General features: G+C 33.5%; 2 protein-coding genes across 4 annotated transcripts in view; one reads left to right on the top strand and one right to left on the bottom strand.

Moving 5' to 3' along the window:
* LOC146539657 (spermine oxidase-like) overlaps positions 1-7,157 on the top strand; it is a 26,063-nt gene extending 18,906 nt beyond the window's left edge. Inside the window, exons 1-7 of one of the 2 annotated variants that reach the window (XM_085184907.1) lie at positions 2,016-2,145; positions 3,161-3,331; positions 4,295-4,507; positions 5,024-5,231; positions 5,799-5,989; positions 6,293-6,667; positions 6,917-7,157. In XM_085184907.1, coding sequence (XP_085041033.1) covers positions 2,138-2,145; positions 3,161-3,331; positions 4,295-4,507; positions 5,024-5,231; positions 5,799-5,989; positions 6,293-6,667; positions 6,917-7,157 — 1,407 coding nt within the window. In that variant the 5' untranslated portion in view covers positions 2,016-2,137. Of the gene's footprint in view, positions 1-2,015; positions 2,146-3,160; positions 3,332-4,294; positions 4,508-5,023; positions 5,232-5,798; positions 5,990-6,292; positions 6,668-6,916 lie in introns of those variants that run through there. The other variant, XM_085184908.1, reaches the window with a different exon arrangement.
* Hinfp (Histone H4 transcription factor) lies at positions 5,798-14,016 on the bottom strand. Of its 2 annotated transcripts, none has more exons than XM_085184906.1 (7): positions 13,570-14,016; positions 13,339-13,483; positions 12,874-13,082; positions 11,988-12,191; positions 10,293-10,510; positions 9,813-10,073; positions 5,798-9,579 (listed from the first exon to the last, which is right to left on the bottom strand). In XM_085184906.1, the coding sequence occupies exons 1-7, from the start codon at positions 13,783-13,785 to the stop codon at positions 9,270-9,272; spliced, it is 1,563 nt and encodes a 520-aa protein (XP_085041032.1). In that variant the 5' UTR covers positions 13,786-14,016; the 3' UTR covers positions 5,798-9,269. The 2 variants fall into 2 exon arrangements, with proteins under 2 accessions (XP_085041032.1, XP_085041031.1); XM_085184905.1 differs by having other exon boundaries at positions 12,841-13,082; positions 13,570-14,015.

Here is a 14,016-nt window from a genome sequence, read left to right as displayed (position 1 = left end):
TCTAGTACTGGATTACAATTTCAGGTAATTTGCAAGATATTCTCGTAGACAATTTGACTAGTTTTTATATTTTAATTTAATTTTATATAAATAAAATTATAATGTCGCTGCCAACTACGATCCAATATAAAGATAAGATGACACCGGTCCACCGGTCGTCAAAAATGCAGCTTGTCTGCTTAGATCAAACTAGAAGATACATAATATTGCCCCGTTTACCGTAAAATTCAAGTTTTAATATTTGAGGCTGTAGTGTTATTGTAAATGCGACGTTTGTAAGTTCGATTCCCGCTCGGGGGAATGAACTATTTTATATTTTCATTTCTTCACTCTAGGTGCCTCACTCACAATGTCTTGAAAATTCAATGAAAGCGGGGGTCCTTCTACCTACTCTGCTATAAACGAGTTACAATGTGAAGCTAAAAATCGTTGTTTATTTAAAATTTTAAAATATGTATGTAGTATATGTTAGAAGGGCACAAGGTATTAAAGGCCCTAATGTGTCGGCATATGTAATGCTACCTGCGACTGTAGCTGTAATGTCTTTTTAATGTTCTCATAATCATAAGTGACGGAGAAGTCTTTTTTATGTCAAGTTCTGATGACTCTCATTGAGGTTCGCCAGTACTAAATATGAATGCATATTGAGGTTCGCCATTTAACTGAGACACAAGTGCAACATGGAAAGCTATTATTATAACTTGCTTAGATTTTTAATTAATAATTAAATAGCTATTCTTATAAAGCCCCTGTTCGGTAATCTGTGCTATGGTAGATGTGACAGGACAAGTCGACAAAGAATGCAGCAAGTCTAGTTTCCACTCACCACTCTACACTATAGATTTTATTTTCTTATATTATTTTAGGTTCACGTTGTATCCCACACATACCAAGGTAAGCAAAGGGAACCTGAAAATCTAGTGGTAAGACACTCTGTTCCCATTAAGACACTTACATTCCCTACTTTCCAGCGAATTCTGGAGGCATTGCGTGCTAAGTGGCGGAAATCAGCTAGGCAAGTCGAATAGGAATCAAGCCCACAACGTGAACCCAAAATATTTATTTAACTTTCATCAAATATTTGTACTTATTTAATGTTTTTCATTAAAGTGAATAATTTCGTCATTCACACCTGTACTTTGTATATGTAAATAGATTTTTTTATATAAAACTAACGGTATTCATATTATCCAGTTTGACTTCCTCTCAAATTATACGAATTTGAGCTAATTTGAATTTTAGCGTGTTTCAAATGTGCTTGTTCTAAGACATTTTATGATTTTATAATATTTAGTAATGATTATTACTAATTATATTTATTGTAAAATAACGTAGCTCTTTTAATAGATAATAATTTAAAGCTTTCTAGACGACAAAAATAAATATAAAAATAATGGCAACATTAAAGCATGTATAAACACTAGATATTTTCTATTATTTTATACTTATTTCTAAATGCTACGGAAACTGTAAAGTGTAATACATTATGAAATTAAACAGACAAAATTTATAGAGTTAAGAATAATTAAAAAAAAAAGATACATACCTACAAAGTCATAAATTGCTATTTTGTATATGTTATCTTTAATTTGAAGATTGAGTTATTCAAAAATTATACAACCGTGACTGGATTTTGTGAAACAAGGAAATAGTATTATATATTAAAATAATATAATTAAAGTGTAGACACTAGTAGTACGGACACTAACTTATTATTTTAAAATATCAGTGATTCTATACAATATGATTAGGTATTACTATGGTTGACACATTATTTCAACTTTGGCGCCATTAATGAAAAACTTATAAGTTTTTTGTGTAACAAGTAAAAATATATGCAGCCAAATATGTTTTTTTAATATTATTTTAAATATGTAAAAACACTTTTTAAATAAATATATTTAAATATGTATAACCTATAAAATAAAAATTATCTAAGCTTACCGTACTTAAATTTAATCAGACTTTTAACATCATATTGTATTACATAAATAATATTAAAATAAAACGAGTTTTATATATTAAGTACGATAATTACACTATCAATTGCGCAATAAAGTTTCTGTTTAAGATGAGGTCAGTTGTAGATAAGCTTCAGATTTCCTCGGTTTTATAATTTGTTAATATTTTTTAACAAATGTCAACGTGAGTATTTATTTTTCTAAATTTAATTCTTATTTTAAAATGGAATTTATTATTTAGTTACTGTCTATTTATTGGTATTTCATTTTGTTTTAAAATATATTGTGAAATAACCTAACTTTTTTATATTACCTAAGTTATTTAAATACCTTGAATGTTTGTCGAAAGACAACTTTTATAATTATAAAATACGCTTATACCTACAGCCTTGTTCGTTAATTTTTTTTTAATTATTTATCTATATATTTTTATAATAATATCGGACGTAAACACGTATTTTAAATGCTTATTTATAAAATAAACAATACACTAGAAAAGAAAGCTCTACTGTATGTATATTTTCAACATATTATGTATTTAGGACGCCGAAACTGTAAATTGTACAAAATTTAGTGTCACCCTCGTGTCGTTTGTGGGACGTGCTTCTTTGCACACTATAAGTATGGATTCTAATCCCACTATTAAAAATGTTTATTTATTTAAAAAAATATTTCGTTCATCTGTTATTGATGACATTATATGACATTCTGTCCCCACTTTCCGCCCAATTCTTGAGTTTCTTATAAGAAGAGCGAGGATTGAGCGCTACACTTTGTCTTCCAATATCGGGAAATCAGAAAAATATGTCATCATGCTTCGAGGTTCGTATAGTATTCGAATCGGTCGTCTTGTAGCTACGACCGTCGCGTTTACATTCAGACGCTGTTCCACAGAGCTAATGCCTCAATGCCCTATTTATACGGGAAGTTGGTAATAGTCTTTGCTTTGCCCTCCTTTAAAATGTGGATTATGCATAAAGTTAAAATGTATATCGACACCGGAAAGCGATCTTGTCGTATCTCAAAAGGCCCTTTTGAAGAAAAAATAAGAAAAAATCGAACATAGAACTATGTGATACAGCGTGATATTACATATTTCATTGCCTCAGTGTGAATTGAACCCACAATCCCCGCGTTTACTGCCGCAACCTTGTGCCACGGGGCCACCATGCCCTCAATTTACATACATTTTTTTTCAGCCGCGTAATGGACGTAATCGTGATAGGCTGTGGTGCGGCCGGCATAGCGGCTCTGAGACAGCTGCATAACGCAGGCCTGAACGTCCTGGGTTTGGAAGCGGATGATAGAATCGGTGGAAGAATAAAGACAGTTGAATTTGGAGATCGTTATATAGATATAGGGGCCGCTTGGTAAGAGTTATATGGTCGCACTCCACACACACCACACTACTTTCATAAAAAATACCATTTAAGTAATTAGCTATTTTCACAAGCTTTTTTTAATTTATAATTATACATATTTCTAAAGAAAGTAAAATAATGGCAAAGGTTGAAGGTCCCCACAAGCTAATTGGAACAACAACTCGCTAAAATATTTTTTCTTAAAAGATTATCTCCCTTGTACAATAATTAGCAGAAAGTACTGAGAATATAATAAAAATCCGTGATAACAATAACTAAAAATATTGAAAGAGAAATGTTTACACATTCAATTTCCTGTCATTGTAAGAATATCCAGTCCGCATATTCATCCAATTAGTTTAAACATATGAGTTAATTTAAATAAAATAAAGTATATAATATAGTAGGTACAGAAATTTCCCAACATTTCTGATAGTTGGCCGTAAGCCGAGGTTCCAGTCCCGCACGCCCGAAGGGTCAAGCTGTGCATATCCTCTCTACCAACCACGTAGTTAGTGCTTGTAAATATTTCGTTGACAGAGAGAGACTCTTCCCTAACCCACCTCATGTCGCTGTAAAAGGCAACAGGCATTAACATCATATTCAAAAAATATATAGTAAAGTATATAAAGTACATGTTAATATCGATAAGATGATTATAAAGAAAGTAGTTCAATAAAATAACATAGTTCGCAATTGACTGCCGATTGTTGCCAATCTCTGATTGTAAATGTGTCAGTCGTAGATATCGCGTGGCGTCGTTTTCTACTAATTCTACAACTCAGCACGTAATGGCTCTAAAATTAAGAGGAAAGTACCTAAAAATGGAGTCTCACAAGAATATATGATATGACTAAAATATATTAAAGAAATGGGGGACGTGATGTAACGGGAATGGAATATATAGAAAGATAATCATATTCTGCTTTAAGATGCTTAATAAAACCATAATAAACAAAAAATAATTTTCAGGTGTCATGGCGAGAAGGACAACGTTGTATTTGAATTAGCAAACCCCTTAGATCTCTTGGGTAAACCTCAACCTGATAATAAATATTATATGTTGTCCAATGGAGAACTGCTACCGAATGAGGCTAGCGAAAGTATACTTCAATCCTTAAATGATGCAGTAGCTAAAGCTGATAAAAATACAAAAAAGTCTATTTCAGAATGTGTGCGAAACGCGTGAGTACCTATTATCATTTTCAGGGACATAAGCGTGTGACTATAAATACATCAGTGTATGGGTTCGATTCCCACTCGAGGAATAAGAATGTTTAATGTTTTCATTTCCTCGCTCTGGTAACTTGGCTTGGTTAGTTTATAAATTCAATGTTAATTCTCCGTCGTATTGATCAATTTTACGTTGTGTAGGTATAAGTAATTATTATTTATCCCATTAAAAATATAAACGACTTACCTATGTAGAGTACAGCAGATTTGTAGAGTGCCTTGAAGTTAGGCTTATTGAACTTTTTTGCACATTATTTATTTAGAAATAAAGCAGTCAAAAGATAAAAAAAATCCTTAAATCAATATAACGCAGCCATCTACAGCTAACTTCAGTGCGATCACGGATCATCGACTTATCGATTACTCTTTATATAACTGAAAAATGCGCAAAAGTTCAGAAAACCTAACTTCAGGGCCCTAACAGCCCAACATCTGAACATACTAAACTTAATTAATAACAATTTTCAGACCAAAAATCGATGTAAATCTAAAAAGAGATCCAATTCTCGTCCAATCGTTTATAGAATGGTTTGAAAGGAACAGTCATGTTGGAGGTCAAAGCGATCCTTTAAAAGGAAAGTCCCTGAAGGGCTTAGAAGAGAATTGGGGGTGTGAAGGTGAATTTATGTTGAACTGGAAAGGGAGAGGTTTTAAAACTATACTTGATGTTTTATTGGTATGTAAAATTTTTTTTTTGTTTCTTTTTTTTTTCAGCTTCACACTGTATAGCACATAGCAGAGTAGGCAGAGGTAACCTGAGAACCTAGAGTTAGGACACTCCGTTCGCATAAAGACACTTCTGTTCCCCACTTTCCGCCAAATTCTGGAGAATGCCTCCAGAAATGAGTCTAATTTGTATGTCGAATAGTGGAACTCGACGGTTATATGAGTATGATTTTATACAATTGGAAGCAGAATGATTTGTTCTACTTTATTTCTGTGTTATTATGGGAATTTGATTATAGTAAATAAGTATGTAATGTTACTAAAAGTATTTATTGTTTTTTTAACCGACTTCTGTAAGAAAAGGAGGTTATCAATTCGACTGTATTTTTTTTGTTTATTCCTTTGTTTTGGAAATGTCCTAGAAATTACTTATAAAATGTGAAATATCAATACAATACATTTAAATATTTTGCTATAGTCACAGTAAGGTTCTTCAAAGTGTACAAAATTTCCGAACTCTGAAAGCACCTATGACCAAAGTAACCAAACTATAAATAGAAAAAAACTAATTTCACAGAATAAATATCCCGATTCATCCAAACAACTACCAATATCTATTCATCTAAACAAAGAAGTAGAAAGTATAAAATGGAGATCCACCAAACAAGAAGCGGGGAATCCCCTAGTGCAGATCACTTGTAAGGACGGCAGCCTTTATGCAGCTAAGAGTGTTATTGTCACTATGTCTATAGGTGTTTTGAAAGAAAGGTAAGATAATAATATAAAATATATTAAAACTTAAATATTATGGGATAAGATCTATCTTATAGTCTATTATAACACCTAATTTTATGTAAGCTTCCTTATTCCCAAGCTTTATTTCCTTGAGTGGATATCGAATCCACAACCGTTCGCGTTATCGCGTTATACCTATGCTTGTGTCACTGCACCACGATAGAACTCATTGCAATTTTTTTTTAATAAAAAGCAATGTATTTTTATTAATTGCAAGATTTTTTTATTATACGAAACTAACAAACGTAAAAAAATATATATATTACTATACTTCAGATACACACAGCTATTCAACCCAGCGTTGCCAGCCGAGAAAGTTAATTCCATAAACACACTTCAACTTTGCGTTCTCGACAAAATATATATAGAATTTACCGAGCCGTGGTGGCCAAAAACCCCAGCTAACTTCTCAATTTTATGGAAAAAAGAAGACAAGTTAAAATTTCCACCACAAGAACAATGGGTGACAGAATTGAATGGATTATATTCAGTGGATTATCATCCAAATGTATTGCTTGCTTGGATTTACGGTGAAGCTGCGGAATGTATGGAGAAAAAGAGTGACTCAGAAGTCAAAGCTGGTGTTAGTAAATTATTAGATATTGTGTTGAAGAAAAAATTCAATGTTTCTCCGATTAAGTCTATTTTAAGGTAAAAGGAAGATTTTAGTTACGGGAACTTTTAAAATTTACTTAATAATAGTTAGTATTTAACTTAATTTAACTTGCATTAGAATCCAAGAAAAATAATTACTTAAGTGTATCGTTTTGTAACGTAGAAATTGTTTTAATGAGATGATAAAATATAAATATAACTTAGTACTATTTAGTTATATTATCTACTACATGAATACATAGGATTACAGTATAATAAAACAAATATCCTTTACGTTAATTCCAGATCTCAATGGGCATCCAATCCACTAGCTCGAGGCTCATATTCCTACCGTAGTGTTGCCACTGAACAAAAAGGCGGCAGTGCTGCCATACTATCTCAACCACTGTGTCACGGGGACTTTCCCGTGGTTTGCTTCGCGGGAGAAGGGACTTCCCATCACAGACACGCGGCTGTTCACGGCGCTATAGAATCCGGTTTTAGAGAAGCTAGCAGACTTATTGAGCATTTTAAGAAAGGAAAATAATTATTTAGCACATATATTTTTTACAAATATATAAAAAGTAACTTACTATATATAATTTTAATGGTTATTTTACAATTCGGCGATTAAGGCAAATATTTAACACTTTCTTTTCAAAATTATTATATATGTCATATGTCACATGACATTCTAGTGTTGTGATTTAAAGATAAATAAAAATTGATTATAAATTATAAATGTATTTTTTGAACCTATGGTTTCAAACGAATATTGTTAACGCTTACAAATTATTCGATTCAATAATACGGTATGTTTCAATAAAAAATATTTTAAGAAGTTGTCTATACTCCTATTGCGATGACTATGAGTTCGATCCACGGAAGAATGAATCTTCATATCGAGTGTCCTAAGACTAGTTTCTCTCTTTCGACCACGCTATAAAAGGGATGCGAGACACGCGTGGAGGTGAAGAAAAATGATCAGTACACATATAATTTAACATATGCTGAATTATAATTAAAAAATATATATTTTCAGAAGCTCACGTGGCCTAGGGGCACAGGGGTGTGATTATAAACCGCGACGGTTGTAAGTTCGATTCCTACTCGGCGAAATAAAATATTTATTATTTTCACTTTCTCGATCTCGCAAAGTGCGGCGGTGAGTTTCGTTACTATTGAGTAGCGAAACATAATACCTCCAGTATTCTTTTTTCGGCGAAAAGTAGGGAGCAGAAGTATCTTAATGGGAATAGTGTCTTAACACTAGACTCCCTAGGTTCCCTCTGCCTACCTTGTTATGTGAGTGAAGCAAAAAATAGGCTTGCGTTTGACCGCATAAGTCTGGTGAGCGTTGATGCAATCTACGGTGGTGCACGCTTGCCTAGCCTACCTATTCACTCTGTTTTTGAAGACCGTCATATTGTATGCCACAGGAAATACAGATGCCGGCAATGAGTTCCAATCCCATATTTTCTATATTATTTCTTTTACAATATGTAGTAACTGCCTATCAGATTAATAATTAAACAGATTAAATAGCATTAAAATATACAATTTAATAAGACAGTAAATAATCGCATACCAAAAATACAAAATTAAAAGCAAAAAATCATTTTTAGAAAAAGCTTTTATTTAAACGCTTTAAAAAGAAGAAAAAAAAATTGTCTTTTAAATTTTAACTGTCAACTCATAACCTCATTGTACACAATTTATATGATCATAAAAGCTTGTCGCGCGATTTACTTGTGTAACTAAACTAGTACTAATTTAACTATGTAAAATCTGCTAAGTTTAAATTTTTAAAGTTTCAATTTAATTAAATATTGATTAACGCGACAAGATTTTATTTAACACACGTGTTCAATGAAATATTTTTAAGAGTCTTAAGTTTCAACTTTTATAAAAATCGTTGGCGATTTAAAGATTTTTCCATACTAACTTTCAACCCCTTATTTGCACCCCTAGGGTATGAATTAAAATAAACCACGAAACATATGTTCAATTAAATATTTTTAAGAGTCTAAATTTCAAATTTTATAAAAATTGGTGCTGATTTAAAAAAATCTATACAAACTTTCAACCTTATTTATTTGCACCCTTAGGGAGAGAATTCTAGAAAACGATGAAACACATGTTCAAATAAATACTTTTAAAAATCTAAATTTCAAATTTTATAAAAATCGGTACCTATTTAACTTTTTTCCATACACACTTTCAACCCCTATTTCACCCCTTTAGGGTTAAAATTTTTCAAAATCCCTTCTTAGTGGATGTAAAGATTACGAAAGTAAACATCTGTCCAAATTTCACGTTTTTAACCAACTTCTGTAAGAAAAGGAGGTTATTAATTCGACTATATTTTTTACCATCAGTGGTTACGGCTGTGCGTGCGTCTTACTTAAAAGGACTTGTCCTCACTGACTGCAGTGAGGACAAGTCCTTTTATATATATAGATAATAGTTCCATCTTCATCAACTTCACATATCTAAGTTCATTGTCAACTTCGTTTTTCTTTTTAACTTCACTATTCTTTAATGTAATGAAATTAATCCTTTGAGTGAGATTTCAGTGAAAATACATGTAAATCCTTTAAGTATTGTTTCAGTGGCTTGAGATGTTTTTTCTACCCAAATTCAAAACAATTTAAAAATCTCAACTATATATAACATCAGTAATGGTCTCAGTACTAATAATATTTCCATCTTCATCAACATCACACATCATAATTTCAACTTCATTGTTGATTTCATTTTTCTTTTCAACTTCACTATTTTTTAATGTAATTTCGAATCTTTTAGGCGTAGTTTCAGTGGCTTCAGCTATTTCTTTTAAATCAAATTCAAATTTATTAGTTAAAGACTCTTTAGGCCAACTGTAGCCATCTACAATTTTCTTTGAAACATCCTCAAATTCAAATCTTGTTGTTGTCAGTCTGTAGATGCCATCTTCACTTATTTGATATCTGAAATTATTATTAAAAGAAATCTATTTTATGCATATTATAAAAAAAGCAGAGAGAAGGTAGTGTTGCCATTAAAAAAATCCCATCCATGTGATTCAAATTGTCAGTCCCTGTCATGTCTTTTATGTATTTGCCCGCTTAATAGTTCTATATTTATACATGAGTTCTATATGAGCTGGTGATTGGTGCTGATGAGAAGCTGATTTCATTTATAATTCATATAGGAAACTTACCTAAATCTACTGTGTCCACTCGGCCACTGAGCACCATGGACTTTAATCAAATGTGTAGTCAATCTTGTTCCTCGTGAGTATATTTTCACTGTCTTCTCTGGACATAAGTGACACGCGTATTTCTTCACTTTCTTCTTCTTATTCACTTTTTCTTCTTCAGACTTATCTTCATCAACATCACTAGTCCTCTCTGTTTTTATTTTCTTTTTTTTGCGTGTGTGTGTTGGTATGTGTTTGCGTAGGTCTGCTTTTGTTACTGCTCTGTAATAAAAAAAAATTACAATTATTTTTTTAGTTTTACGTTTCATCCCGCATAATATAGCAGGACAGGCACAAACATATATATCCTTAATATATTCCGTGCTCTGCTTTTTACCAGACGTTAAGTGACGAAAGTCAACGACACGGTTTGTTTTGAAATAGACTTTAGCATAGGGTGGCAGATTTTGATTACATATCCATACATATGATAGCAGAGACCTGTAGTCGCAGTGCGGGCACTTGTGCGCACGCGTGTCCTTGACGAGGTGCCGGTAGCGTACATGGTGCGCGAGTGCGGCGGGCGAGGGCGCGGACATGTCGCACAGCGCGCACGCATACGCGGACACGTGCGCGCGCTCGTGCTCGTGGCGCAGGTACTCGCTCGCGCACAGTATGCCGCACATCGAGCACGCGTGCCCAGTGCGCGGGTCCACATTCTACGAAACAAACAAAATAAATATCTCATTGTAATATGAATGTAATAAACATGGTATTTTTTTATTTATGCTAGGCCTTGTGGGCTCCGTCGTCTATGAATGAGTTTATTAGAGTATCAAAACATCAAATCCTTCCAGTTTACATTATGAGTTCACCCTCTGGTGAACTCACCAGGGTTCACCAGGGCTCTTGTGTGCTACAGGGTGGACCAATAGAGAATTAACTTATAAAATGGCCGTTACTTAGGCGCGGGTGAGTTCAGCGGGGCGGGGAGGATATCAAACACATGCACAGTCAATAGGGATTTAGTGCTCTGTGCGTGCGCGAGTACTATCGCAACCACGATTCTGCGGCCGAAGCAAGGCGAAAGTTTTGTACTCATTACAAAATACGCAATGCAAAACATGCTCCAAGTATTCAAACTATACAGAAATGGGTACAAAAGTTTAAGGCGACGGGATCAACATTGAATAAACCACGTTCCGGTCGACCCCGGACATCCAGGGAACCCGTGAACGTAGAGCAAGTACGAGTCTATTCGGGAGCAACCTAGGCTATCGACGCGAAGGAGAGCTAGCGTTTTGAATTTGCCTAGAACATCTCTAAATCGCATTTTACACAAGGACCTACATCTACACCCTTACAAAATCCAAATTGTACAGGCTTTGAAACCCAGTGACTATGCTCAGAGGCTTAAATTTGCGGACGAAATGCTGGAAAAGTTTTCGAGCTTCAATTTTACCTAAAGAAGAAGCACATTTTCACCTAAATGGCTACGTCAATCGACAAAATTGTAGGTATTAGAGTGACACCAACCCAAAACTAAAACACGAAAAACCATTACACTCTCCCAAAGTCACCGTGTGGGCAGCATTATCAGGTAGAGGAATTATTGGTCCTTATTTTTACGAAGATGAGAGAAGCCGCCCTCTCACAGTTAACACAGAGCGATACGTTGGAATGATACAGAGCTTTTTTGAACCAGTGTTATAGGACTTCTCTGGCTTCAATCAAAGAAGCTGGTTTCAACAAGACGGGGCAACATGCCACATCTCAAATGATTCTTTAGCGGCAATACGTAAAATTTTCGGCAATAAATTGATATCCAAGAGAAGTGACATCAATTGGCTACCCCGCAGCCCAGATTTATCCCCAATGGACTTTTTCCTTTGGGGATATCTTAAAAGCTATATGTTATACATATATAACAAAAATAAGGTATACCTGTAGTTTGGAGGCATTGATCACAATGTCTAAACAGGATAAGCGCTGCCTGGGCCAAATGGGGGGAGACCTATGGTGATGTTGGAGATCTTCAAATACTGCCCCAGCTCAAGTAGCTGATATTCAAGAACGTGATCAACCAAAATGCCATACAACATTATCTCATACACATTTTAATCCAAGAGTGAATATACTCCATGCAAGATATTATTTTAAAAGCTATAGACAAAAAAAAATAATTTTTACAATTACCTGTCTCAACAAATGATCACAAAGTCTCCTATTATTAGCAAAATGTTGTCCGCAATGGAAACAAGCGATCAATCTCTCTTTCGTGTGAGATCTCACATGCGTTGTGAGAAACACGCGCCTCGAAAACATCGCGCCGCATCCCGCCCAAGAACATAGGAAATCTTCTGAATAAATTATATGTTGCTTGACATGATCGAAAAGAGCCTAAAAATAACAAATGAACCAATTGTCAAAAAATCTGTATGTTTTAGAAAATGTAAAAGATTACTGTATAGGGTTTTGAACCCAAACCCCAACCCCCCAGGCCATATGTTATAAGGCTACATCGTAATTCTAAAAATATGCTTATGACAACTTATTTATGTTGTTAGCATCTCTGTGGGCAATCCATTTTTATAAATTTACGCTACCCAAAGACAAGTGTTTACAATTATCATTTGCCACAAAAGAATGCTGAATTTATTAAATATTTAAATCTCTCTATAAGCTGAGGATTTTAGAACTTCACTGTAAATCTAGTAAGCTAGTAAACTAGGTTTACAGTGGTTACCTGAGATGCTAATGGTATTTGAGTTCAAATCCTGTACTCTTTATGAATCATTTTAACAGTATGCTTTGTAGTAATTATAAAATTGAAAACATAATATTAAAGAATGATAGTTTTAGAAAACTCTATCAAATTATATAAGGTTTAAGAAGCATATTATTTACAGTAGATACCATGAGATAGGAATTTGAATCCTTCTACACAATTTCTTCACACAATTTTTCAAAAATATTTTACTAAGTGTGAAATAATACTTTAAATAAGTAAAAAATATTAAGTTATATAATAATATTTAAACTACTGAACCTGAATAGCATTAAACACAGCAGAACACCCAACCCACATACAACAATATTCATTTCTTAATGGTGGCAAAATATTTCGTCTAGTTGAATCCTTTAAACATCTTTGTAATTTTAAAGTGGCTCGGCCATTAAAGCCTATAGCTAAAAGCTTAGCATGGTATGCATGGTAATTAACATGGCGGACCATTTCAGGGTAATTAGAAGTGCTATGGCCACATACATCCCACAGGCATGCATATTGAACTGAAATAAATATTTGTTTTAGCATTTATATTTAGTTTAACACTATACATCTGGCATATTGTAAGAGAGGCAAAATAAAACATAGTGTTAGAACACTCCATTTGGTAGTGGTGGTGGATCATGGTGCTCAGTGTACAATTATTGAGACACTACCTGTAGAGTTACAGAACTTAATGCAATGCTTTATCTGGTTACTAAAATGAGAGAGAGTAATTTACAGTCAGACAGTCTTGGCTTTACTACAATATACACTTACAGCCCGCTTCACTCTGAGTCACATGCAGATCTGATATATGCTTTGCAACATGTTTCTGAAAGTTTTCATAGTTTGAAAAATATACCTTGCAACAGTGCCACTCACATTGCATACATAAATTTTCTTTCCGTAAACGCCGTAAAGGCTGCAATAGAGAAAAATATTCCTACATATGTATTTGTAAAGTAATTTAAAATTTGATGTTATATATAACAATACATATTTACTTACCACGAGCTTAGGTTCAACAGCAGGCTCATCGACACCTGCAGGTACAGTAGCTGTATCATCTATTTCTAATTTTAATTTTTTGCCATATGTTTTTTTATCAATATCATCTTGGTTTTTCAAAGATATTTTTTCTGGATCGTTTTGAATCTGCAACCATTCTAAGCATCTGTGCAATTTGAACTTTGAAGACTGTTTTTTTCCTGTATTTCCAGCCATGTCAAAGATATAATATAGAAAACACCATGTCTAACACTTGTAGCTTGTCGTAAAGCATGTATTTAATATTGAGCACATACGAAATATTCAATTAACAATTTATTTATAATTATACGGCATAATTTTGGATTTCTTTAAGTAATTATATTATAACGAAAATGAAAATAAATTAAACATTAGTGCGCGAAGACGAACAATGTTGACATTTGACGTTAGCGGCTAAACATATTA

The sequence above is a fragment of the Heliconius melpomene genome, chromosome 4 (genome assembly GCF_056956725.1).
Source record: "Heliconius melpomene rosina isolate 202511_hmr_F chromosome 4, ASM5695672v1, whole genome shotgun sequence".
Taxonomy (NCBI): domain Eukaryota; kingdom Metazoa; phylum Arthropoda; class Insecta; order Lepidoptera; family Nymphalidae; genus Heliconius; species Heliconius melpomene.
This window is presented reverse-complemented; position numbering and strand designations above follow the sequence as displayed.